Raw genomic sequence first — 15,412 nt, forward strand, 5'->3', positions numbered from 1 at the left:
AAGTGTCTGGATTTTCATTTCTCTTTTTCTGGAGAATGGCAAGGAAAGAGCATACATTCGCCCAAGATCCCTAGATTGACTTTACATCAAACTTCTCACTTATCTTCAGATGACAGCAGACAATAGCAAAGTAGAATCGTATATCGACGGTGTGGGTATACACTGGTACTGGGATCAGTTCATACCGGTGACTGTGGTGGACACAGTGCACAAGAAGTATCCACGATTGTTGTTGATTAACACGGAGGCTTCCATAGGTGAGTAACGAGATGAAGTACAATATTGTGACTTTTAGGCAAAGTTCAAGTGGTTCTGATGAAGTAAGCTTATTCTTTTTACTAATACATGATGTGTTTTGGATCGGATTTAATCCTTTATTAAACATATAGGGCTTAGTAGTGTTGATTACTGGTCTAGAGATCAAGTTCAATCCTGGATCCTATGGCATAACATGATACCTTAGCCTACATTGATAAGGGCTTACCTATTTACTGTGGAATCAAACATGAATCTACATACTTTATTTTTCAAGTACCTAATCTAATCTTTATTTTAATTAATTCTCCATTTCAGAATTCCCTCAGTATTTACTTGAAATTTACCCAGTATGAAGGCTTTGATTCAGCGTGTTACAAATGCCAGTGTTACAGGTATGTATTGTTGTGATAGTCACGACTCACGAGTGTAGTCCCCATGTAGTCACAACTGAATAGATAACCAGAGTCCAGGTAGGCAGTAAAGCATCATTGAGACCAAATGTACAGATGTGACTCTTTCACTGCTGTCAGTGTTAAAGTTTATCATTATCACCTGAAGATCAGTTTCATCATCAAAAATATTGATCTTGTATTCTATACGATACCATCAATTTCCGTACATACTGGATCCCTGAGGAGAAATTTTTGACATTTACACAAACATGTTTTCTGAGTAAATGATCCAGATATGGAATATAATGGGCCTATTAATTAGATACCTCTAATGACATACGTTAGAGAGGGTTAACATCAAGTTATGAACACGAGAAGAATTAATCGAAGTGAGTGAGTTATGGAGTAATCGAAGTATGTTTTAGTAGTCATGAGTCTTTTCAGTGTTAGATGAACTTGACTGTGAATCATACAAAGTTTGTAGGTAGGTATCAACATTTATGAGAAGATAGTATCAGGGTAAGCCAATACCCTACATTCCTACATACACTGCCACCCATGTACTTACCTTTGATAAATACATCAATTCTTGCTTCATTGTCATGTTTCCTTCTCAGTCTCATTGTGCTGGTTTAATCTTATGAGGCTGAGTGCACCCCAAAAGAGTAACACGAGATGTTTCAGAAAGTCATCTGTCCAAATACCAACGATACACGACGTTGCTTAACTTTGGTCATCTGCTGAAACAGGTACATTCAATGTTGCATCATATTTGCTATTGCCAGTTAGTTTGATTGTAATCTACTTACTGTGTATGATTACAAACATGGTTATCTTGGACATTATTGGTTATTGGTAAAACTGTACTGGGGTTATAACAACTATTTTTCAATGAGAACTTCTTTTAATCTGTTTCAGAGGCAACAAAAATGTTGACAAAACTGTACTGGGGTTATAACAACTATTTTTCAATGAGAACTTCTTTTAATCTGTTTCAGAGGCAACAAAAATGTTGACTCGTACATATACATAAAAACAAGGGGCACATTCTGAAACGCTACGTTAATAGTGGGTACAGTAAACAGGCGCGGATTCAATCCCGACAGAGGCACCATCGGCAATAATTGTAATCTTTGGTTGTTTGAGAATTTGACAATGTCAATCGAGAATTCTTCGCGGGTTTAAATCCCTCCGGCTAACTATCCTAAACATAAAACTCAGATAAGGTTTGTTCACGGAATGGCTGGCTTTCTCCTATATCCTGTCCTCCATCTCTCTTCGAAATCGCGACAGTAAGACCTCAGTAGTTCACCTCAAAAAAACAACAAATACTGTTCATATGCTTCATCATAACGGTGTCTATCTTCATCCAACAGATCTTATTTCTCACCCGAAGGCATTTCGTACGCCTTCGGAAGGGTGCCGATCGGTGGTTGCGACTTTTCCACTCGTGCCTACACCTATGACGATATTCCCAACGACAAGAAGCTGGAAAAGTTCAACTTGACCACCGAGGATTTTCAATACAAGGTGAGACAGGGAAACACAATAGGTCTCAAAAGTTCGCAGTGATTGTATACTTCTCTCAAGATGTGTTCAAACAAAGTCGCCGGCCGTCGATCACTATCGATCGACGAGGTAAATCTAAGTTGTCGAGGCAGTGTGGACGGTTCAGTCGACATCGATCGATGTCCATCGACGCGAGGGCCGGTCGACTATGTGTGGAATAACCTTTAGAAGAACGGGGAAGAGGAGAGAAATTTGGCGCAGGGAAAGGTAATGCGGCTCGAATCTCTTTTCCTTTCCTAGAGCCAAAATCACGTGGACCAAACGCCAAATGGGCCAGTGTGCCACCCAGGAGAGGTTGGGAAATAAAAACCTGCTCTATTAACAGCATCATCATAATATCAAATTAGTCATTTCTAGTTATGGGCTCCTCCTGAGTTCTATCCAATTAGTAGAGTGATTGGTGACGTGTTGCGAAGAATGTGCTAGATATGTTAATTAGTGCCCATAAAGAGTGCCAGAACTTACAGGTTTATATTAAATCCTGAAATGACCACTACAGTTGTGATACTATTAAAAACAGGAATTTTTACTGTGTTAAGCATTTTTTAAACCACACCACTAAGGTTGGCATGATAATTACTATGTCCATATTGTCCATCTTTTCAGATTCCTTTGATTCAGCAAGCTAATCGTCTCAGAGGAGAACCATTACGTCTAGTGGGAAGTGCGTGGAGTGCACCGGCTTGGATGAAAACCAACAATGCCCTAACAGGAAGAGGCGAACTCAAGACTCAATACTACCAAACCTGGGCTCAGTATTTGATCATGTATGTAGCTTTATCATGTATGGAGAGTGATGTATAATCTAAATATTCTAAATCATCTAATGATTTTAATTCACCTTTGGACCATACACATATACGAATCAAATCATTGTTACATTAGTAATGAAATACATATTATCAAAAATGAAATCATTGTTTAATTTTAATTTAGTCCGAACTCAAGCATGCGTGCGAACGTCAAGAGTTCGAATCGCCGCGCCGACACTAAAGGGCACGAAACAGAGTTTCATCGATTTTCTGCAAACACTATTACATCAAGAGCAGGCCATATATTTTCTCATTTGAAATATAGACGTTTTAGTATTTCTTTTGTCTCCCTGTTTCAGATAGGTTTCTGGATTTCTACAAAAGAGAGCAACTCTCGTTCTGGGCACTCACCACGGGCAATGAACCAATCAACGGAGATCTGCCCTCGTTTCTTCCTTTCGTGCCCAAATTCAATTCGATGGGATGGCACCCCAAATCCGTTGCTACGTGGATAGCGAATAATTTGGGCCCCACCTTGAGATCTTCACAACACAATGCCACCAAAATTTTGGCCATCGATGATCAGCGCTTTGTTTTACCTTGGTGGTTGGAACAGGTGTGTAATATTGGGTTGAGAATGTTTCAGGACAAGCTACCCATTCCAGAAAAAATATTGAGGAAAGACATTCCAAGCATGAACGTTGTGGAAAGAAAATATCTTTTCAAACTCTACATCCTTGTTTACACTGCGTTTGCGGGAATAAAGGGACTTTTCAGTCCCATTCTGGAAGGATAAACATTAAACAAGGTACCTATATTCTATTCTATTCTACATCAAACAGTTTGAGGACAGGCTACCCATTCCAGAAAAAATATTGAGGAAAGACATTCCAAGCATGAATGTTGTGGAAGAAAACATCTTTTCAAACCCTACATCCTTGTTTACACTGCGCTTGCGGGAATAAAGGGACTTTTCAGTCCCATTCTGGAAGGATAAACATTAAACAAGGTACCTATATTCTATTCTATTCTACATCAAACAGATTGACTTTAATCAAAGAAAAATCACCTACAACTCAGGACAATACTACAAAATAGTGTCTTGTTACAGCTTATCAAAGGTATGATCTTAATAAAAACAGCTAGCCCTAGAAAAAAGTGTTCTGTTAGGGTCCTTTTGAACCAGTTCATTGTGCCCAGTATGGATTCAAGTCTACACACTAAAAAGTCCATAAACCCCAAATTGATTGGACTGGTGATTCGCTTCACTCAGACAGTCCAGTCCATGAATTTCGGACATGCCAAAAAGCAAGCTAACAGACTTTACTCAGTCCATTACAGCAGGGTTTATATGTGACCTGGAAAAGTCATGGAATCTGAAAATCGGCCAAAAAGTCATGGAAAATCAGAAAATTTTAAATAAAACCTGGAAAAGTCATGGAATTTGCCACCCAGTCAAAAATTAAAAATGCTCAAATTGAATACCAAGTTTTTCCGAAAAAGGGCCTGCGGCACATTCCCCTTCATATTGCTGGATGTTCTGCATATTGCATATTTTATTCAAATGAAGGGGTAATCTTACTGATTTTTAAGTATCTCCGCCCCCTAATTTTCTGGAAATTCTCTGGAAAAGTCATGGAATTTCATTCCAGGAAAAGCATATAAACCCTGTACAGTTTCACTAATACATGATGTGTTTTGGATTGGATTTAATCCTTTATTAAACATATAGGGCTTCGTAGTGTTGATTACTGATCTAGAGATCAAGTTCAATACTGGATCCTATGGCATAACATGATACCTTAGCCTACATTGATAAGGGCTTACCTATTTACTGTGGAATCTAACATGGATCTACATACTTTATTTTTCAAGTACCTAGTCTAATCTTTATTTTTATTAATTCTCCATTTTAGAATTCCCTCAGTATTTACTTGAAATTTACCCAGTATGAAGGCTTTGATTCAGCGTGTTACAAATGCCAGTGTTACAGGTATGTGCTCTATGCTTGAGTTTTAGGACTTTTGTATTAATTTTACGTGGTTTACAACAGATCCTGGGCTATTTTTCAGTGGCAAAGATAAGCCTATTCCAAAGTATTTCTCAAAGAATTTTCCAAATGGATGGATATTGATGTATCTGGATTTCCATGTCATTACGATGTTTCAGGTGATAAACCTTGGGATCTTATCAAAGTACAACTGGGATCATGGAGCCGAGCTGAACAATACATAAGTGACATTATAGAGGTAGGTACCATTGAACCCCCAATATGACAGGTTAGTAGAAGAGTCTACACTCTACAACCAATGAACAACTCAAACATGCCGGGGGTCGCGCAAACGTCGAGTTCGAAGCGCCGCCCGGCCTATATTTGAGTTTTAAGGTTTTTGGGCATTTTTACTGAGCTCCAAACAACCTCGAGTGTACTCGTACAATCGAAGAGCTAATTTACATTCGAAGAGGTAGTTGACATTTCAACGAAAAAGTCGACGAGGAAATGTGGCAAAGTTTGTCTGTGGGACGTAGATGCGCCTATTGATATCGGGAAGTTACTTTACAACTAACTGTAATTCACACGACCCCTGATCCTGACCTTTCTGATAAATAAATTAAACTTGCATTCCAGAATCTCAACCACGGTTTGGTGGCATGGCTGGAATGGAACCTCGCCTTGAACACTCAAGGAGGTACCAACTGGAAGAACAATTTCTTGGACGCTCCAATCATTGTGAATGCTGCCAAAGACGAGTTCTACAAACAGCCCATGTTCTACGCTATAGGGCACTTTTCCCGATTTATCAAACCCGGGTCACGCGTGCTTAAGGCCAACTCGAGAAGTAGAACGGTCGAAGTGTTGGCTACGATAGACAAGGATGAGAATCATGTGGTCGTTGTTCTGTTTAATTCGTAAGTCCAACTCCTTAAATAACGCCTAGGTATATTCTTTAGGTAGTCTTCCTAGAATATCCGTTCTGGTGAGATCTTTTTGTAAGCCAAGTTCACTGGGCTTTTTGTCACCTCCCCCGTTTTGCAGGGATTTCAAACAGCTCTTGGTTTAATCTTATGAGGCTGAGTGCACCCCAAAAGAGTAACACGAGATGTTTCAGAAAGACATCTGTCCAAATACCAACGATACACGACGTTGCTTAACTTTGGTCATCTGCTGAAACAGGTACATTCAATGTTGCATCATATTTGCTATTGCCAGTTAGTTTGATTGTAATCTACTTACTGTGTATGATTACAAACATGGTTATCTTGGACATTATTGGTAAAACTGTACTGGGGTTATAACAACTATTTTTCAATGAGAACTTCTTTTAATCTGTTTCAGAGGCAACAAAAATGTTGACATCACAATATCAGACCATGGGAAACGATCCATACCACTTACTTTATTGAAGAGATCTGTTGTAACTCTGATGTACCAAGCTTAAGCTTGATCTAATTAGATTCTTTTAAACTTCATCTAATCAGATTAAACTGGGTTAAACCAAGCGTAAGCTTAATCTAATTAGATTCAAAGGCTTTTGAATATAATGGGTACGATTCTCAAAAGTATACAAGGAGGTTTTGAAGAGTGAAGCATGGGCTATTGGGCATACAGTGTTACAGGTATGTATTGTCAATAAAACCTACCTACTGACAAAAAAAAAGTATTGGCTGTTATTATACCTATATTATAAAAATATCAATTATGATATGTACTGATTTGCGTACTTACCTTTCCACTTTTTCAATTAGTTTAGTTTGTCAACACAGTCAGCAATGTGAATCAACTGCTCCAAAAAGAGATTGTAGTCAAGTTTAAAATATGTCATGTAGGTAAGCAGAACACAAGAGCCCATAAAAATCACATCCAGAATAAAAATGGCAATATATGTGAAGCGCATTTCTTCATTCCTTTTTGACAACTCCAAGATGTTATCATAGAGGCGAAAGTAAAGTTGGTAGAAACAGTGAATAAAGATGGCACACCATGCTTTGGAGTAGATCTGGGCTAAAAATACAAGGATTTTAGAATACTTCTTGCTAGTAATATTGAAAGGAACAATGCCCAGTACTTGAGAAATGTAGTAAAATAAACTGATTTGGGCATAGAAACAGTGAATAAAGATGGCACACCATGCTTTGGAGTAGATCTGGGCTAAAAATCCAAGGATTTTAGAATACTTCTTGCTAGTAATATTGAAAGGAACAATGCCCAGTACTTGAGAAATGTAGTAAAATAAACTGATTTGGGCAAAAATATGTGATTTTTGTGTGAGATTGTTCATTTTATTATTTTCAAACAAAAATTCCTAATGTTGAAATTAGGTATGTGGGACCTAAGTAGTACTGGAAAAAACTACACAGGAAAAAAGTTAACTTAACAGTAGGTGCAGGTACTTGAGAACTGAATTAATCAAGAATAGTGGAATGTACCAAAGGCTCTTCAGTGTGCAGTGACCATCACATTTACTATTTGTACAATTTCTGTAAAATACAATAGTTTTTTTTTTTTTTTGCCTTTTGAAATATTTCAAGTGCTATAGTTAGGACCAAGACCTTATGTTAAATATTTTAAGCAGTTAGTAAAACACACTCCTTTTGTTTGTTTAGTTGATAGCAATGTTATATCATCTATTGGCATGGGGTTGTGTATATTGATTGGAATATCAAGGCATGACACAGAGAAAGACATGGATTATATGTGAGTATGCTTGTAAATGTAACACTTCTATTAAAGCATATTTATGTTACAGAAGCCACTGTTTGTTACTTAATAGGTACATTATACTATGATTGGTGGGGATGGTACATGAATTTTCCAGGCTGAAATGTGTGTGTCAAAATCAAGTAACAAATTGATGCGCGCGGGCGATCGCGTGAAATATGGAAAAGTATTAGACTTACTTTATCATGGACACTCGTTGCTATGTTGAAAGCCCAGAAGAGGTTAGGTAGTATGGTTATAAGGAATAATGTACATACTTATAAATTAATAAAACCATTTTCTAATATTTCTAATGCGTTATCATTTTAGAGTGAACAAAATATTAAAACTTAAAATATTTGAAAACGAAGAAGGGAAGAGATGGGCTAGCAGTGTGTCTGACAAAAAGTATGAAATACTTTGCATTAGTCAGTTTACATTGTACCATGGATTAAAAGGAAACGGTCTAACATTTCATCACGCAATGGGAGGAGCAGATTCTGAAGTATTCTACAATAAATTTCTGGAAAAATTGAAAACTGCATATGATCTGTCCAAAGTAAAAGGTGAGTAGGTATGTAGGTTTAATTTTATTGTTGTTTATTTTTACAAGTTCATACAACAGTGAGGTTTGAATTAATTTATCCAAAGAATAGATTCTTCTTTGCCTTCCCAAGACTAGGTGCACCCTGATATCAAATCAGTTGAAATATAATACCAAAAAGTAGTAAGAAAGATTTTAATCCCGCCAAGATTTTAGGACCGCTACGCGCCGCGACCTGACACAAAGTGGGCTGGTGTGGTTAACTTTGCGTTTATCTATTTTCAGATGGAAAGTTTGGAGCCCATATGTCTGTGAATATTGTAAATGATGGACCTGTCACCATTCCTTTAGAATCTCCCTCTGAGAAGAGTAACACACCTGTACCAGACATCAAAGATGTGTGATGGATTATAAAAGAAAGACTGGAAGGTAAAGAAGATAGATCTCACACTAATTGATTAAATTCAATCCTGATATCAAATATCTCATGTAAATATGTGTACTAAATATGGCCAATTTTGTGAAGATGACTAAAAAATCATGTGATGGATTATAAAAGAAAGATTGGAAGGTAAAGAAGAAAGATCTCACACTTATTGATTAAATTCAATCCTGATATCAAATATCTCATGTAAATATGTGTACTAAATATGGCCAATTTTGTGAAGATGACTAAAAAATCAAGTCAGAGCTACCTACCTCTTTTCAGTGTTAGATGAACTTGACTGTGAATCATACAAAGTTTGTACGTAGGTATCAACATTTATGAGGAGAAGATAGTATCAGGGTAAGCCAATACCCTACATACACTGCCACCCATGTACTTACCTTTGATAAATACATCAATTCTTGTTTCATTGTCATGTTTCCTTCACAGTCTCATTGTGTTTCTTTACAAAAATTCTTCCCTGATTGATTTGCAGTTTCATTGATTCCTGATAGGGTGGAGCAATAGGCCCTTGTCTCATTGTGTTTCTTTACAAAAATTCTTCCCTGATTGATTTGCAGTTTCATTGATTCCTGATAGGGTGGAGCAATAGGCCCTTGTACTATAGACTTTGATTCAGTGGAGTCCAAAAAGTAAGACGTGTCTGAGCATGGATCATTTAGATCACCACATAAAACAAATGGAATTACTTTCTTGTTGGATTCAGATAAACCGGACACATAGTCACTCCATTGTGCACCAGTGATTTCTGTGAAGGGATTCATGATAGTGGGCACATAGTCTTTTGGTGGGCGGTAATTCAACGTGAGATGGTCAATAAGCAATGAAGCACCTGAAATTATCAATAAGCAATAATAAAATCTTGATACAGTGGAATCTCGATGTATCGAACCTCGAAATCCTCGATATAACGAAGAAAAGTCGATTTCCCTTCCCTTCAGAGGCTCAAACCTCAGAATAGCGACGTAAAAATTATTTATGTATTGTTAACTTAACAAGCAAATGTGCACATAACAATTATACCTAAACTTAGCTAATATTTGTCAAAAAATTATTAGCACCTAAAATAGTCAGTAAATTAAAGCTGGGGTTTTAGGTAGGTGCCTACCTAAAACCCCAGAAATTGTCATCAAGCTCTTGAAATGGTCGATAAAAGTAATTGAGCACCTAAATTGTCAAAAAGCAGCTGGCACCTAAATGACTAATAAGCACTAATAAGCAGCTGGCACCTAAAAGTACCTACTTGGAATTACTTGTCCTAAAAGCACGTAACAAAACTTACCTATGTTAAGATAAGGATCTTTCAATCCTAATTTTATTATAAAAGCCGCTGTTAAACTTGTTTAAAATAATCAATACCTAAATCAAATAGGTAGTTGGTATAATCACTAGATACCCACCGAAATACGCGTCCACACACAGGTAACACGAATTGAACTACTCTCCACAAAGTACTGAACTCATCTACTGTTCTTGTTCTAGGCGAGAAAACTATCCCGCTGGATCTGATAGTGGTACTAAGGATCCAAAATAGCCCTCAGGGTCAAACCTATATTGGAATATTTACATAAAGATAAAGAAAGATCCTTTTTTAAAAGTCGCCAGAAAAAGGTTTTCATCCACCTTTTGCTAATGGTGTCAAATATTCGAGTTTATTTTATTTACTTGACCAAACAAACACCTTGCCGGGCTTATCCGAATTGGTCAGGTCCTTTTTTGTTCCACATGAGATTCAAATAATAAATTTCCCTGATTTGAATAAAATCATTGTGAACCAGGGCCGTATTCAGGGGGGACCGAGAGCCCCGCCCCCTCGGGCTAATTTTTACTCTTTTACTATGGGGTGAACTCCGAAAATTTGGAGCATCAACTCCCTCTTACATCACTGTTTGGACTCTTGGGCCTCCCTCAGTAAAATCCTACCTACGGCCCTGTAGTTCACAATAAGATTTTGTTAAAACTACAATTTACTATTTTAAGGACGGATTTGGTTCTATAGATCTAATATTTACAATGGTCTAGTAAAACCTAGTATTCTACCGTTCTTTCTAAATCCCATGATGTCTATTTAATATTTTTTCATAGTAAAATTATAAAAATTCATACTTGGGAAATTAAAAAAAAAACTAAGAGCACAGTTTGAGGCGATTCATCATCATTCGATGTACTTTTTTGACGTAAATCCTACGGGGATAGTGGATGACTGCAATACCTGATTCCCCAAACCATAGATACTGGTGCGTACATACTTATCGAAGACGCCGAGTTCATTATCATTGAGCTTCGTAATCTGAAAACATAAAATCAAGATTTTACTCTAATTTTTCCCCTTGTCTAGCCAAACTCTGTGGCCGAATTTAGGGAGCACTGAACTCTTCATCCGATGTGTTGGATTTGAATACAGACAAATTTTCTCATCTACTTTGTGACCTCCCCCTCAGTAAACCCAAGTGACTCTAGTGTGTGAGCTTTAGACGAGGGTTAGTAACAATAATCGTGCTTATTTATATTCTCAATTTATTTTGAGGATAAATTTCATAGCTCGGCTGTTCCCTTTAAATACCTCTCTCTGAGAAAAAAAGTCTACTTAGGCGGGATTTTAAATTTATTTTTTCGTCTTTAACCAGTGACTTTCTCACAAAAGGGGAGCTCACCTGTCTATCTTCAGCTACTCCAATCCGGGCGCACCTCCTTGAACCTCCACTGTTGATAGGAGTTATTCTCATCACACCTGAGCATGGCTAGTTGATTGGTCTCCGGATGCACGGACAGGCAGCGTTTGAGGATGGCATGTTCCAATTGACGGGTGGAGTTGTGGAAACGCCAAGGCCCATCAACCGTGCCCGAAGAATTAAAACAACTTATATGTATAAATACACCTTGTTACACAAGTTAGCAATGTCTTTCCCCACGGGGACTCGAACCAAGGTCTTCCGTCTAATAAGACAAGAATACGAGTAGGTATAAGTAGTAGAGAAAGAAATATAAATTAGGTAGTAGATGTAATATAAACTATGTACCTATGTAATACATATGTAAAAATAAAAATTCAATCTCCTAAAACTAAAACTTAAACAAATTTAAAACCGTGCCCAGACGACAGAAGATGAGCTTCACACCTGCAAGTACACAAAATGTAACTGGTAGTTTTAACATCTCCACCAATTTTTCTTGGTTAAATCGGTTTTATTCAAAATTGTGTACTGCACATACAGTACATACACAGAAGGGAATAGCCTTGATTTTTTTGAGCTTTACAATTCAACACGAGAACACCAGAACGTAAAACGTTGAAATATTTGCAATCGAAATCGACTACAAATTTTTGTCACTGGCGGGATTCGAACCCGGGACCTTCTGCATACCTTGTTTATCGGCATCCACACATCGTTCGCCATGTCCCAGCTGTCCCTCGGCATTGAGTCGGAATAGCTGCGAAGATCCAGACCCGTGACAATAGCTCGTACCAATGACTGCCGGCGCTGTACGACCCATGGAGTCCAGACACTTCTGGGTGCCCAGGTTTTTGGCCTCGCCCCAGAACAGGTTGGGTGGAAGTTCGGGGAATTTGGTGTACACGTCGTACGCGACGTGCTTCATAAACCAGGAGAAGTCCTTGCAGTGAAGCTTGTCCCTGAGTGCCACCTGCAAATGGACCAGATTGCACGTCAGTTAATACAGAACTTTTTTTACTTTCTATTACTACAGTATAGCAAAGCTATACAAGTAATGAAAAAAATGGACCGATTGGTCAATTTTTTTTTCAAGAGGTTTGATGGAGGGAACTGTAACTGCTACTATCGTCCCGAAATCGAAGGGAGAAGGAAGACACGATAGGAGAAAGCCAGACGTTCCGAGAACGAACAATATCAGTTCAGGATAAAACCCACCCCGGGCTCGAATTGAACCCGCGGCCTAGCGCTTACAAGGCAGACGCGCTACCAACCAAGCCAACTAGGCTGGCAATATGCAGAACTTGTTCTCGTTCTCGAAATATAAGCAGGCTGATTCGGTTTCAAAGGCTCACTCTTCTATTACCTCTCTATTTTTTTCATACACTTTCATAATTTATTTTAAGTCTTCCTTACATCTCAGGCAATAATTTCCGTCCCCTCTCTTACGTACCTGTTCGGAAATGTCTCCCATGTCGAGGAACATAGCCAAAGGTGATCCTAGAGACCTAATCTGTTTGAACACTTTGAGCCAAGATGAACGCTTTCTCAGTTCAAGAGAAGATTTTTGTGTGGATATTACTGCCCCAGAACAGGTTGGGTGGAAGTTCGGGGAATTTGGTGTACACGTCGTACGCGACGTGCTTCATAAACCAGGAGAAGTCCTTGCAGTGACCGTGCCCAGACGACAGAAGATGAGCTTCACACCTGCAAGTACACAAAAAGTAACTGGTAGTTTAAACATCCCCACCAATTTTTCTTGGTTAAATCGGTTTCATTCGATACATACACAGAAGGGAATAAAGCCTTGATTTTTTTGAGCTTTACAATACAACACGAGAACACCAGAACGTAAAACGTTGAAATATTTGCAATCGAAATCGACTACAAATTTTTGTCGCTGGCGGGATTCGAACCCGGGACCTTCTGCATACCTTGTTTATCGGCATCCACACATCGTTCGCCATGTCCCAGCTGTCCCTCGGCATTGAGTCGGAATAGCTGCGAAGATCCAGACCCGTGACAATAGCTCGTACCAATGACTGCCGGCGCTGTACGACCCATGGAGTCCAGACACTTCTGGGTGCCCAGGTTTTTGGCCTCGCCCCAGAACAGAGTGAAGAGGGACTTTTAAGGTGTGTCCAAACATGGTCAATCGACGTCGATCCACATCGATTCATAATAAATTGACATCCATCGACGACCGTCGACTGTGTGGACACACCTTTATACCCGAGACGTACTTTGAGATTCAATTTAATCTACATATTTGGATTAATCAATCTGATTTTTAGCCTGTTTTTCTTGGAGGGTGGTTCACTCAAATTCGGTGAGTAATTACAATCCATTTACCACCTATCGGAACACAAAAAGAAATGAAAAATATTGGAGTTGTAAAACTAGATTAGATAATACGAAATAGCTTTGCATGTGGTCCTCCATCGTTCCTCTCAGATTTCAAATAGATGAAATGTAGGTAGGTACTACTTGCTTTTTTTACCAACCTTTTTACAAATGTAAAATCAATATTGGGCTTTTTTTATTAACAGGACTTCAACATTACAACAAACTTCAGTAGGTGATATTGAAACTTTTTTTTTTGGTTTAAAAAAGATGAGTGTTTCACCGCCGTTTTTATTTCGTAGCGATGAAACAACTGCTACATTGGACGCTTGTGGTCTGTGTCGTAGCTCTGTGCTCAGGTCTTGGTAAGGTCGTTTAGTACAATGATACTTGATATAAGGGTAGCACCCAGTTCTCAATATGTGGTAGTTGCTTGAACCCACTTTCCAATTGAAATGGGACAATTTGCTCTGGTCATTTTGTATGCTGCTGTACTTGACAAAATAAGAAGTCCAAGGGGGCTCATTGGATTGCTTCAGATAGCACGTTAAAACTTCAGAGGAGAGGGGTTTTAGTTTGGACCTCATGGTATAACAGAGTCAGAAACTATAAGTAGAAGGTATGATAATCTCTTATTCTCACATTATCATATCATCATCCCATTAGAAATTTCCACTTTTCATGCTCACATTTACCATAAACCAAAAGGTAGGTGGGTAACATAAAACTGCTGGTGATGAGTAATTAACTGAAATATATCCTGAAACATGAAAAAAACACTTTCAATGAGATGGGAAGGCTATGCTTGGATTCTTCCTTAATAATTGGTAGGTAATTCACTGTTTGGAGAAATGTAATTTAGAGGATGCATAGTTAATTCTGCTGTGGAAACTCAAGGGTCCAGCTTTCCAATGCACACCCGTGTGCAACAATTCCAAGAATGTGGAATTCAATGAGAGTTATTTGGAAAGCAGTTTGTGTTACCGACAAGGACTGGATAAAAGGTGAGTATGTAGGTTTAATTTTATTGTTGTTTATTTTTACAAGTTCATACAATAGTGAGGTTTGAACTAATTTATCCAAAGAATAGATTCTTCTATGCCTTCCCAGAACTAGGTGCACCCTGATATAAAATCAGTTGAAATATCATACCAAAAATTCGTATTAACAAAGATTTTAATCCTGCCAAGACTTTAGGACCGCTACGCGCCGCAACCTGACACAAAGTGGGCTGGTGTGGTTAACTTTGCGTTTATCTATTTTCAGATGGAAAGTTTGGAGCCCATATGTCTGTGAATATTGTAAATGATGGACCTGTCACCATTCCTTTAGAATCTCCCTCTGAGAAGAGTAACACACCTGTACCAGACATCAAAGATGTGTGATGGATTATAAAAGAAAGACTGGAAGGTAAAGAAGATAGATCTCACACTAATTGATTAAATTCAATCCTGATATCAAATATCTCATGTAAATATGTGTACTAAATATGGCCAATTTTGTGAAGATGACTAAAAAATCAAGTCAGAGCTACCTCTTTTCAGTGTTAGATGAACTTGACTGTGAATCATACAAAGTTTGTAGGTAGGTATCAACATTTATGAGAAGATAGTATCAGGGTAAGCCAATACCCTACATACACTGCCACCCATGTACTTACCTTTGATAAATACATCAATTCTTGCTTCATTGTCATGTTTCCTTCTCAGTCTCATTGTGTTTCTTTACAAAAATT

The 15,412-nt window shown here is 38.2% G+C and overlaps 5 protein-coding genes across 8 annotated transcripts in view; 3 read left to right on the forward strand and 2 right to left on the reverse strand.

The window, feature by feature from the left end:
• LOC108254561 (D-aminoacyl-tRNA deacylase) lies at nt 1-9,351 on the forward strand. 4 transcript variants are annotated; one of them, XM_026833193.1, is made up of 7 exons: nt 1-74; nt 4,015-4,092; nt 4,888-4,964; nt 7,577-7,667; nt 8,001-8,236; nt 8,500-8,643; nt 9,223-9,351. In XM_026833193.1, the coding sequence occupies exons 3-6, from the start codon at nt 4,922-4,924 to the stop codon at nt 8,616-8,618; spliced, it is 489 nt and encodes a 162-aa protein (XP_026688994.1). In that variant the 5' UTR covers nt 1-74; nt 4,015-4,092; nt 4,888-4,921; the 3' UTR covers nt 8,619-8,643; nt 9,223-9,351. The 4 variants fall into 4 exon arrangements, with proteins under 4 accessions (XP_026688994.1, XP_026689008.1, XP_026689030.1 ...); XM_026833207.1 differs by lacking the exon at nt 9,223-9,351 and adding an exon at nt 9,138-9,156; XM_026833229.1 differs by lacking the exon at nt 9,223-9,351 and adding an exon at nt 8,754-9,032 and having other exon boundaries at nt 8,500-8,598.
• Nucleotides 1,477-3,768, forward strand: LOC108254543 (glucosylceramidase-like). Its single transcript, XM_026832598.1, has 4 exons — nt 1,477-1,505; nt 2,006-2,180; nt 2,826-2,986; nt 3,335-3,768. The coding sequence occupies exons 1-4, from the start codon at nt 1,477-1,479 to the stop codon at nt 3,765-3,767; spliced, it is 798 nt and encodes a 265-aa protein (XP_026688399.1). The 3' UTR covers nt 3,768.
• On the forward strand, nt 5,365-6,574 carry LOC113473876 (glucosylceramidase-like). Its single transcript, XM_026833319.1, has 2 exons — nt 5,365-5,881; nt 6,309-6,574. Exons 1-2 carry the CDS (start codon nt 5,739-5,741, stop codon nt 6,409-6,411), a joined length of 246 nt encoding a protein of 81 aa, XP_026689120.1. The 5' UTR covers nt 5,365-5,738; the 3' UTR covers nt 6,412-6,574.
• LOC103523663 (putative tRNA (cytidine(32)/guanosine(34)-2'-O)-methyltransferase) overlaps nt 8,898-15,412 on the reverse strand; it is a 12,804-nt gene continuing 6,289 nt past the window's right edge. Inside the window, exons 4-5 of the mRNA XM_026833134.1 lie at nt 15,108-15,111; nt 8,898-9,177 (exon numbers count right to left, since the gene is read on the reverse strand). Coding sequence (XP_026688935.1) covers nt 9,075-9,177; nt 15,108-15,111 — 107 coding nt within the window. The 3' untranslated portion in view covers nt 8,898-9,074. The remainder of the gene's footprint in view (nt 9,178-15,107; nt 15,112-15,412) is intronic.
• Nucleotides 10,567-15,412, reverse strand: part of LOC103523581 (N-acetylgalactosaminyltransferase 7) — a 24,661-nt gene continuing 19,815 nt past the window's right edge. Inside the window, exons 9-12 of the mRNA XM_008488639.3 lie at nt 12,028-12,307; nt 11,757-11,781; nt 11,317-11,507; nt 10,567-10,952 (exon numbers count right to left, since the gene is read on the reverse strand). Coding sequence (XP_008486861.1) covers nt 11,327-11,507; nt 11,757-11,781; nt 12,028-12,307 — 486 coding nt within the window. The 3' untranslated portion in view covers nt 10,567-10,952; nt 11,317-11,326. The remainder of the gene's footprint in view (nt 10,953-11,316; nt 11,508-11,756; nt 11,782-12,027; nt 12,308-15,412) is intronic.

Source organism: Diaphorina citri, unplaced genomic scaffold (genome assembly GCF_000475195.1).
Source record: "Diaphorina citri unplaced genomic scaffold, Diaci psyllid genome assembly version 1.1 scaffold5, whole genome shotgun sequence".
Taxonomy (NCBI): Eukaryota; Metazoa; Arthropoda; class Insecta; order Hemiptera; family Psyllidae; genus Diaphorina; species Diaphorina citri.

What these genes read in the sequence shown, in the direction of transcription:
- LOC108254543 (XM_026832598.1), top strand. Translation starts at nt 1,477, where the DNA reads ATGGTTATCTTGGACATTATTGGTTATTG. An exon ending in TTGGACATTATTGGTTATTG is followed by an intron (nt 1,506 to 2,005) that starts GTAAAACTGTAC and finishes TTCATCATAACG; the next exon opens with GTGTCTATCTTCATCCAACA. An exon ending in TGGGCTCAGTATTTGATCAT is followed by an intron (nt 2,987 to 3,334) that starts GTATGTAGCTTT and finishes TGTTTCAGATAG; the next exon opens with GTTTCTGGATTTCTACAAAA.
- LOC108254561 (XM_026833193.1), top strand. Translation starts at nt 4,922, where the DNA reads ATGAAGGCTTTGATTCAGCGTGTTACAAATGCCAGTGTTACAG. An exon ending in TACAAATGCCAGTGTTACAG is followed by an intron (nt 4,965 to 7,576) that starts GTATGTGCTCTA and finishes TTGTTTGTTTAG; the next exon opens with TTGATAGCAATGTTATATCA. An exon ending in TGATCTGTCCAAAGTAAAAG is followed by an intron (nt 8,237 to 8,499) that starts GTGAGTAGGTAT and finishes ATCTATTTTCAG; the next exon opens with ATGGAAAGTTTGGAGCCCAT.
- LOC113473876 (XM_026833319.1), top strand. Translation starts at nt 5,739, where the DNA reads ATGTTCTACGCTATAGGGCACTTTTCCCGATTTATCAAACCCGGGTCA. An exon ending in GTCGTTGTTCTGTTTAATTC is followed by an intron (nt 5,882 to 6,308) that starts GTAAGTCCAACT and finishes AATCTGTTTCAG; the next exon opens with AGGCAACAAAAATGTTGACA.